Raw genomic sequence first — 10,561 nt, 5'->3', positions numbered from 1 at the left:
TGAGACGGATCAATTCTACCGATATTCATTCACAATAAAAAGTAACTCTTAGCATAAAAAGTAGTATTTTTTCATGGATGATCCAAACAAGAGATATGTCTCACAAAATACGAACCATGAGTCGGTCTCACACAAGTTTTTGCCCAAATATTTAACCCATACTCCGAGGTACTTGCACGTGGATTATTTCTTTGCCTTTGGTTCAACTTTTGAACATTCTTTCCCCAACTTTTCAGTACTTTTTTTAGGTTTTTGCTTACATGACATCCATTTGTTGACTTTTTTATATAAATTTTTTCCATCTTTTTGAGAATTCGTCAACACTACAAAGCAGATACATTAATATCAATGAACTACCGTGAAAATAGGATGCAAAAACGTCAAATAAACACAAAAACGACAGTGAAATGAAATATAAAACGACAATACCTTTTGTGTTTATCAAATTGCAAAGCCAGAACAAAACAAGAAAGAAAGATTAGAAGATTCTTAATGTGCAAATACGGGTAAATGCTAATAAAGATAAAATGATCAAGTCTTTTGGTATCTTGCTATTTATTGATGGTTGTTATATATCAACATGCCAATTTAGTTGAGTGGATCTCTTGTGACACGGTTTTACATGTCTATCCATTAGAGGGATTGACCCAACTCATATATATCAGAAAAATAATATTTTTTCATGAATCAATTCGTTGTATATTCGTATCATGAACTTAACCCGTAAGGTGATCTCACAATAATTTTGTTGAATTTATAAATTCTTTTTTCTACGGATTTTCAATGTTGAATATTCAATCTTTGAGATATACTTATTATACTCTTTTAGATAGATTTTTAGTTTCTGTGTCTCCAATTTTTTTTCCTCGTTTGGATTTGATACACGTCAGCAAATTTACTGTGTATTGTTTTCAACTTTGTCGATTTCTCCGTTTGAGCAATATTTGGACCCCCCCCCCCCCCCCCCCCCCCCTTCACTTGACTTTAGCTCTTAATATTTCTAAATGGATTGTTTAAGCAATATTTGGTTGGATTTAATGGAAAGTTTTTTCTTTCTAAAATTTATATTTAACCTTGTAAATTAAGAATAAGGAAAAATAATAATGACATTTTGGTCCACACATATGTCGGACAAAAAACAGTTGTCTAAATTAATTCAAAGATAGTTTAAATTAAATTAAAAGTTGAATAAACCCAAAACTATAATCTTATAATAAGATCTATAGTAGAATTTAATTTAATATTATAAAAGTCAATTCAGTACTTCAAATCTGTACTTAAAAAAACTGGTTAAATGAACTGATTCAGTGCAGTGACATGAAATTAAATATCATATTATGTATTTCATATATTATATCTGTCAATGCATGATGACCAAGAATATATATTTATATATTTATCATGCAGAATAAAAGTTCTGTTGGATAAATACTTTAAAACATTTTTATAAGCTGAAAAAACTTAAAATATATGTTTGTATAAGATATTTGTAAAACGTTTTTGTAAAATATTTTTAAAAAACTGTTCTATGCGTATAATCTTTAAAGAACAACTAAGAAGTGTTTTTTTTTTATGTTTTTATAAATGAAAGCAATGATAACGAAATCAAAACATATCATTTTTAAGCTCTAAAAACGTTTTAACAGAATAGTTGTCCAAATACATATTTGTTCTTAAAATAAATTTTTAAAACTCCGGCTCCGGCATTTTCAATTCATGACCTCAATTTCTAATTAAAGGTTTAAAAAACAACGAAGGTTATAGTTAATCGACTTTCAAAGAATTTTTTCTTACATTTTTAAACTAGTTTTTAGATACTTTAACAACAATCAACATATCATTGATCTAACATGTTAAGAGGTCTGTGCTTCCTTAGAGAAGGTCCTAATCTTGCAATTTCAGCGGAAGAGTTCTGAATCAGGAACTTCACTTTCCACAACAAAGTGTGGAAATGCCAGTGTGATATCCCTGGAATTTGATCAACCCATTACATATTACCATCAAATTTATAAATTGTATGCATCAATTAACCTGCAATATATCGATCGATCAAAAACTTCCGACAAAAAAAATTGGAATGTTTGCGATACTCTCTGTGTGGTATGTACTCAACTTACGATGTAAAAGCAAAAAAATCTCATGTATTTACTTTTTAAAATTAATACGCGAAACACAAAGACTGTTGCACTCGATCTAATATAAATAATCTCCAATATTGACTAACCTTAGGCATGGAAGACTCATGTTCTTTATAAGAGAGGGATTTTTAGCAACCAAATCCTTCCATTCTTCTTCATCTATCTTCCCATCACCATTCAAATCTGCCTCCTGCAGAGTCTACCCGAAAAATCAGTACAAACTACAAAGTTAATACCATTGCATGTTTTTGAGTAAAATTGATAGGCTATTTAATACCTTGTCCACCATTGCTTCCACAGCATCAATCGAAAGACACAGGTCTAGCTCGTGCTCCCTCAGAGTAGCCAGAACCATTTCTTTCAACTGAAAAACGCGCGAAAAAACAGATAAAAAAGCCATTGGAATAAGCATCAGATGAATTAACATTGAGAAGGTATTAACTCACCCCTTCCCTTTCAATGTAACCAGTGTGTCTGAGGTCATACAGCCTGAATCCAACTGTAAAGACAATATTTCATCAAGGGGATTGGATGTATTGGTCGAACATTATAAAGGAAAGTTGCGTACTTAACGAACTAAAATCGCAAATACCTTCTATCTACAGAACAAAAAACCATAAAAAATTTAGTTATATTATTGGCTTACAGGATATTTTTTCAGCTTCTGGAGCATCAGGGTGGAAGATGTGCAATGCCCGAACGAATTCTCCGAATTCAATGACCCCCTTTCGCTTTGCATCAAACAAATCGAATAGCTGCAAAGGCGATTGAGTTAAATGTCATCCTAATTAAAATTTGTTGATAACTGCACAAATTCTTGAATTCAGAAGCTGATAACTGGGAATTGTACAAACCCTTTCTGGAAGGAGATTCTGCTTGCTGCTGCCGTTGAAAATTGCAAGCAAGAAGTCTTCCTGAAACCAAATCACACCAACCACCTCAATATTCTAAATATTTAATAAGTACAGAGTGCTCAGTGAATGAACAAATGTGTTATCTGCGGTCCTGTGATCTCACATATATTAACGATAGCAGAATTACTCTATGTTGCAGTTAGTGGGAGTTTCTCTTGAAGAAATAACGCGCTTAAACCCCAAGAGTTGAACCAATAGGAAGCACTACTGCAATCAGAAAAAGAGAAGGCAAGCAGAGCAGAAGGACTTGAGACACCTATCAGTGCTTCCAGAGCAGCCAACTCAGAGCTCTTTTTTATGCCAAAATTTCTTCAGATGTAGGAGGCCGATAGGCTGCATTTAATTGGGTTTTGGGGCACTTACTACATTCTTTCAGAACCTTAGATTCCATGAAATCAAATTATGATCCTCAGGAGCAAGAAGATGCTCCCACCATTTCAATTTACAGGGGTTAGCCTGCTGCCATTTTTGATACGATGTGTGGAAGCCAACTTAATAAGCAATTTTAATACCCAGATAAACAAGTAGTCAAGACTCCAACTCCGATCCACTGGCATGTATTGATAGTTACTCGAGCTTCGAAAGTTTTTCAAATAAGTTCTTCATGGATTACCAAGTTGTCTGATGTTTCATAGACCAGCTGCTAAAACTGGTCTTTTATCCATTAACGTCAAGATTGAACTTACGTGCTTATGTTCCGGCTCGAAAATGGTTCGAGTTTCTCAAACTCAAATCCAGCAGTCATTTGACTACTCACAAGCTCAACTCACTCGCCCCTGGTTTATTACTAAGACAAGACGGCGCCTAATAGTATTTGAGATTCGGTTGTTAATATCATTCAATTTTCCCTTAAACTCAGAGTACCTTGTGGATGAAATCATCATCCATTGCAGAACTACTTAATTGCTGAAACAGGATGTATAGAGCCTCAACCTCATTCACACTAACTGCAAATTAAATCGAAAGAAAAGTTTCAGATAGAATTACAAACCCCAAAAGCCTAGAGAAGCAACAGCCGAAGATTCAAATGCAAGATTTTAGTTTCAATCAACTCACATATTGTCTCAGAAGCAAGAATGGCATGTTCCTCAAATTTTGGTGGATGTTTACCATTTGAGGAGCAAAAGCATCTGGCAAGGGAACGCATAATAATCTAGATTTACAAAAGCAAACTGCAACACCTACAACTGTTAAACGACTAGCATAAGGTGACTGATCGTGTTAAAGGGGTGAACAGTGAACACTGAATCCATTCAAGAATTGACAAAGAAGGGGTGAGCTTTTAAAATCTGAAAAACCCACAAAATTCTCTTTAATTTCTATGAAATAAACTACAAATGAGGAATCTTTACTAAATGTATATAAGAGTTGACTGGTATACTTCTGTACTAAAAGTTATACTCTACACATACGATGGTGATGATGCAACCAATACACATCATATACTGTAAAACCTTTTTGCCAATAATATCATATCTGCAGCCTAATCCAGTAATTCCATGCCACTAATATCTTGTAATTGATCATCCTAATCTGTTATTTACAGTATTTTTGCACCATCTGGTCATAATATACAATTACCAATACACTAAAAATGTAAACGTTTTTAGTTTTTTCAAATCCATGAATTTTATTGTACCAAAGCTTGAAGATTAATTAAAAACTTAAAATATTCTTGAATTCTCGAGGATCAAACTCGGGCTAGAAATATGGGAATTAAAGCTCTGACTGCAACACAAATTAAAGAAAAATTGTTTGGCACTGAATCTATTCCCGCAACTTCATGTGCAGTACATGAATGCTCCCACGTAAATATATGCTTCTTAAAACATTAACCACGCAGCTGAAACACATTCCAACAACTTTGATATATATGTAAAATGAAACAGAAAATTAAAACTTTTCACTTCAAATAAAATATATTCGCAAATGAAAATTCCAAAGATAAGTAACTTATATGTTACCTATAAAAAAACACATGTCCATAAAAAAATTAAATCAAGTGTGCATATTATATCAACTCGCGCCTCCACGATGTAAATATGGGATTAAAAAAAGTTGTAAGTTCATGTAATGCATGTTTTTGTGTATTTTTCACTCAACGGAAGGAAACATGAGAAAGATGAAGTGGACTTACCGGTTCACTTTTTCTTGTTCTGGTTAGCCGGAGTGACAGTTCTTTGTGAATCAAGGTTATTCTTTATAAAGGATTCTTCATGTTCTTTATCTGATTTAAATATTTGATTATTCATTGTTTATTCAATTATTAATCTGACGTTTTAGAAGCCTCCGGCATTATTCATTTATTGTATTCAACGTTCAACTACGGACGGAAGTTTGAAACTGTCGAATTTGCTGTCGAAAGTTGACGTCTTTTGTTGAATTTTGATATTTTGTTCACGTGAAATAGTAGATCGGATAAATTGGGTGGGCTAAATGAACGATTCAGCGGACTGAATGAATTATTTTCGGGAACGGAGAGACCGGATTGATAATTTCCGGGCTCACGATCTACATACTCAGAGAACAAGAAACGTTAGTGGGGCATCCGAGAATTTTATGGCATAACCATTCTGACGCTCAAGTCAGTCAAATATTTCTTGCAAGAAAAAATGCAATATAGAACATGTATATTGAGTATGTGTGAGAAATAGTAAGGGAAATTGAACACTTCCAAATTAATAAAACATGTGTGTTTAATTAGGTATAAATAATGATGATTTTGTTTTCGGTGTTCGATCTCTACTGAAGACGTGATGGTTGTTCGTGCCCTATTCTCTGACACTGCCACAACTGCCATCTCATATTGCCTCTGGTTTTGTCACATCAACCTTCCATTTGCTGAATGATAAGCCAATGATTTCAAAACTCGACTTCTCATACCTGTGGGTCTAGGATTGACACTTGTCTCGGGGTGCTCGGGCAATGATCGATGTGCGAGGTTGTGAACAGGACACTCGATCTCCTTAAGTCTTATTATATTGACTGAGCTAGGCTGAGAGCCCGGGCTCACTCGAAGGCACGTTGGTCTGATTGTGTTATGGGGTTATTACAGTTCCAAAGACAATATGTGAGCTGGTTCTCATTCCGACCCGAGTTATTGGATGACCTGAGTATTTCCCGGAAATCACATGGTTAATAAGCCTGAACATTTAATATCAATAGTTCTTGTTAAGTTAAAAGTTAACGACAGAAATGATGAACAAAAACTGTTGATTCTCATCTTACAGTAAAAAACTTGAATTTTTTTTTAAAATATTCTTTGTTTCAAATAATAATAATAATAAAAAGGCTTTCAAAAGAGAAAATAAATAAATAAAGAAATCAGGAAAGTACAATAATGTAAAATGCCAACCATAGGGACATTGAGTCAAATATATACATGGATAGGCCCACAGATTAGGATGTAGTAATAGTAATAATAATAATAATAATAATAATAAAGCCTTTCAAAAAGAGAATATATATTTAAATTTTGGATTTTCTATGATTTTTGAAAATTTTGAGATTATATTAAAAGTTGTTAAGATTATTTTTATAAGATTTTTAAATATATTTATGGTGTTTTTTAATAATTTTTTTATTAAGAAATTATATTATTTATACTATATATAATAGTTAACCTATTAGAGTAATATCAATTTTTTTTAAAATCGCCCTTTGTTATAATATTTATATTACTTTTAAGTTTTGTGATTGACAAAATAAATAGTATTGCATTGTTTTAAATATTAGCTATAAGAGGAATATCAATTTCAAAACCCTTGATCAAATTAGTAGTTTTAAATCGTTCTAGAGTTGAAGTCGTTATGCCGAGAAGTCAAACCGTTGTATTTATTGATTTTAGTGGCAATAGATCGTCTGAAAAAACTGATCGGTCCAAAAATTTAATGAAGTGCAAATGTTTAAACGTCAAATTCCATCCGCACTATAAACATAGAGTTTGAGCATTTCAATGAGGATATTGCAAGTCAAATATATTTTTGTTTTGTAATAGTTTGGAGAATAGAAGTTCATCAATGATCAGAAGTTCAATTTTCCTTACAAACATTTTCTCGGTTGAGCTTGTCACATATATTTTTGTTTTTTGGAGAATAGAAGCTGAATTTTATTTTGAATCATCCCAAAAACGACCTTCCTTTTTTAAACCAATTTTTAAGGAATATGCGGGTGTAAAAAAATAATTAATTGATTAGTCAAAATTGTTTTATCCACTAATCAAGGATTATGTAGACATTTTTCTCAATCGATGTCACATTCCTCAACTCCTGCATGCATCCAAAGAAAATAAGGGAAGAGAAGAAGCCTGGTTTCAAAGAGTACGTGCTCATGGAAGTTGCGTCTTCGAAACTGATGCAATTGACACGAAAGAGCCAAAAAGTCAGACCAAATAAAATTAGAGATTGTGAAAAATATGTGTTGAAGACCGATCAAACAACGCAAAATAATAAAAAAAAGAAACATGAGAGATAATTTTTCCTCTTTTTTTTTTTCAATCCACGTTCGTATGGTTGAAATTTTTACTTATATATATAGGTAAAAATTTAATAATATACTATAGTGTAAAAGTATAGATTTAATAATGACGACTTTGCTTTCGAAGAAGACTAAACAAATTATAAATATTATGACCCGCTTTTTTTGTCAATTAACCTTATTTATTTTAAAAAAAACTAATGTAAAACGGGTGAATTTTTTAAGATAAATATTTTATTTGAGTCACTTATAAAAAATATTAATTTTTATGCTAAAAATATTATTATTATCAGTCCTAACTCTACCGAAAATTATTATCAGTAACTCCTAAAAAACTAATGTAAAATGGGTGAATTTTATATGATAAATATTTTATTTGAGTTATCCATAAAAAAATATTAATTTTTATGTTAAAAATATTATTATTATAAGTCCTAACTCGACCGAAAACTATAATCAATAACTCCTAAAAAGAACTATAATCAATCACAAAATATGATTTGAATATTTAGAGTTTATATGTAACATATAATTATTTAGTCATTGTATATCTATACTTCTATACTATATTATTAAGTGTGAGGACATGATAATAACTACCTAGAGAGGACACCACTTTTTTTCCAATTTTACCCTTATATGATACTAATATTACACTTATGTTTTTTGTTTTTTTTTTTCAGTTTGAACACACAATCTTCCAATTTTACCCTTATATGATATTAATATGACACTTTTGTTTTTTGTTTTTTTTTTTTCAATTTCAACACACAATTTTATTTTTATTTTTTTATTTCAACAATTCAAATATCAATTTAGTCTCTCCACAATTTGTCAAATTTCATTTTAGTCCATCGATAATGATAAAAAAGATTATACATACACGCATCGTGTGTGCAGAGTAACTAGCTATAATAATTGATGTTAATGCGAGGTCCAACGGTAAACTCCCTTGTGATAATTCTCTATTAATGCAAACCCAACATATAATTTTGGTTATCCTATCAATTAAATTTCGCAGTATAAAAAAACTTATATTCATTACTAATACTACCGGTCGACACGTGCACGTATTATGTGTATAAAATAATATAATACATAAATATATGTGTGATGGATTTTAATTTAAAGCATTTAATATAATAAAGTTATTTTAGAAAATCATTCGGGTATAATTGAAATTGGTTGAGAAATATAAGAAAGTTAAAGAACATTTATGCGATTTTTTTTAAATGAAGGTTGTTACATATATGTACTAGCTATTTTTCCTTAATATCTGAAATTGTTGGAGCTAAAAAATGTAAAGAAGTTAAGTGATACTTTTTGGATTTTGAAAAAAGAATTTTAGATATTAATCAAACAACTAAAAGTGTGGTGTTAACCAAGCATGAGTTTGATTAATATGTCAAATAAAGAACAATACAAAATAATAATCTAGCTAAAAGATGTTAGTTTAATTTCAATTACAGATATTGAGTTTGAAAAGTGTCGTACTTATTCTTTTGTCTAGAATTGTGTATAAAATTAATAAGGGTGAGCAAAATTTCGATTTAACAGAGCAAACCAACCGGACCGAATTAATTTGAAACTCGAAGTTTGTTTTTTTATTAAAAAAATAAAGATTATCGGTTAAATTGGTTCCGTTTCAATTTGGATTAAAAAAAATCAGTTATATCTATATAGATTTTTATTTTTTAAAAAAAATTGTAACATTGTTTTGGGGTGCCTAAATTATAAAATTTGTTTGGGCCATGTCTTTAAGTGATCCAATTTTGAGCAAAAACTTATGTGAGTCACAAGTCGTATTTTGTGAGACAGATCTCTTATTTGGGTCATCTATGAAAATAATTATTTTTTATGCTAAAAGTATTACTTTTTATTGTGAATATCAGTAGAATTAATCTGTCTCACATATAAAGATTTGTGAGACCGTCTCACAAGAGAACTACTCCTGATTTTGAGAAGGACTAAGCCCTACAGATTGCATCCTTATTTTCTCTTTCCAAGAATAAATTTTTTTTAAAATCGTAAAATCCCACATATCATTAATTAGACATCAAATCATTCGTTAGAGCCAACCCCAAAAACATAGGACTCGTGTCCTTGAACACCAAATGATTTCCCCTGTGACGAGCGAGTTCATGGACTACTTGGTTCGCTTTTCTCGAAAAACATTGGACTCCTTGTTCGGGTGGATTAGAACAAAGTTCACACACAGCTCCTATGATTGGAGCATCTGAGGCAAAAATGTTTGGACAACCAAAACTATGGTTCCATCCGATAATGACTTTCGTAATCCCTACTTTTATTGCTATCAATTAAGTTATATGCGGCGAGAATCAACTATTAAAAACTTTATTTTTGTGAGATAAATATCTTATTTGGATCAGTCCATAAAATAATATTAATTTTTATGCTAAATATATTATTTTTTAGTGTGAATATCGTTACAGTTGACCCATCTCACTGATAAAAATTCTTCAGATCGTACGACAAAAAACATACTCAATTAATAACTGGTTCAATCATATTTTCCATCTACATGAAAAAAACACGATATGGCAAAAGTGCAACCATGCGAAAATGGACAAAATCGGGGTTTCTCATGTTATCTCGTTCACCCATGGTGCAAGATCACTCCACATTATGTTGCATGGTATCAATCTGGCGCTGTTCTGGTTTTCTTAGTTGGCATTTACGACTACTTTAAGTTCGATTCCGAGTTCAGTGGGATGCCAAATTTTGATTTCAATGAAATCCGCAGTTTGATCAAGCTCAAGTTGTTTTAGCTGGGAAAAATCATGTATTCGACTTCATTGGGCACTGCTACAGCTTTAAATAATTTCCCTGCGATGTTCCCATTTCAGAGAACACAAACAAAATCTAGATACTCACTCAGACATCGCGAAAGACCGCACTTTTCTAGCAATCCAAGAGTGTTTTCCCAGACAGCTAGTTCAGATTCGCGTTATGATGCTGAGAAATGATGATTTCGTAACTAGGGTTTTGAAGGAAAAACCTAGCCAAATTGAA

At 31.6% G+C, this 10,561-nt stretch overlaps 1 protein-coding gene across 3 annotated transcripts; it reads right to left on the bottom strand.

The window, feature by feature from the left end:
* Positions 1–1,647: 1,647 nt before the first annotated feature.
* On the bottom strand, positions 1,648–5,311 carry LOC142541517 (calcineurin B-like protein 7). Of its 3 annotated transcripts, none has more exons than XM_075648040.1 (9): positions 5,190–5,311; positions 4,109–4,239; positions 3,917–3,999; positions 2,993–3,052; positions 2,785–2,893; positions 2,585–2,637; positions 2,416–2,502; positions 2,225–2,337; positions 1,657–1,968 (listed from the first exon to the last, which is right to left on the bottom strand). In XM_075648040.1, exons 2-9 carry the CDS (start codon positions 4,197–4,199, stop codon positions 1,899–1,901), a joined length of 666 nt encoding a protein of 221 aa, XP_075504155.1. In that variant the 5' UTR covers positions 4,200–4,239; positions 5,190–5,311; the 3' UTR covers positions 1,657–1,898. The 3 variants fall into 3 exon arrangements, with proteins under 3 accessions (XP_075504157.1, XP_075504155.1, XP_075504156.1); XM_075648041.1 differs by having other exon boundaries at positions 2,225–2,328; XM_075648042.1 differs by lacking the exons at positions 3,917–3,999; positions 5,190–5,311 and having other exon boundaries at positions 1,648–1,968; positions 4,109–4,783.
* Positions 5,312–10,561: the final 5,250 nt, after the last annotated feature.

This window comes from Primulina tabacum, chromosome 4, assembly GCF_025594145.1.
Source record: "Primulina tabacum isolate GXHZ01 chromosome 4, ASM2559414v2, whole genome shotgun sequence".
Lineage (NCBI taxonomy): Eukaryota > Viridiplantae > Streptophyta > Magnoliopsida > Lamiales > Gesneriaceae > Primulina > Primulina tabacum.
Note: the sequence above shows the minus strand (reverse complement) of the source record. Positions and strands in the feature narration are given on the sequence as shown.

What these genes read in the sequence shown, in the direction of transcription:
- LOC142541517 (XM_075648040.1), bottom strand. Translation starts at nt 4,199, where the DNA reads ATGCGTTCCCTTGCCAGATGCTTTTGCTCCTCAAATGGTAAACATCCA. An exon ending in AGAAGCTGAAAAAATATCCT is followed by an intron (nt 2,638 to 2,784) that starts GTAAGCCAATAA and finishes TTGTCTTTACAG; the next exon opens with TTGGATTCAGGCTGTATGAC. An exon ending in ATGAGTCTTCCATGCCTAAG is followed by an intron (nt 1,969 to 2,224) that starts GTTAGTCAATAT and finishes ATCAAATTCCAG; the next exon opens with GGATATCACACTGGCATTTC.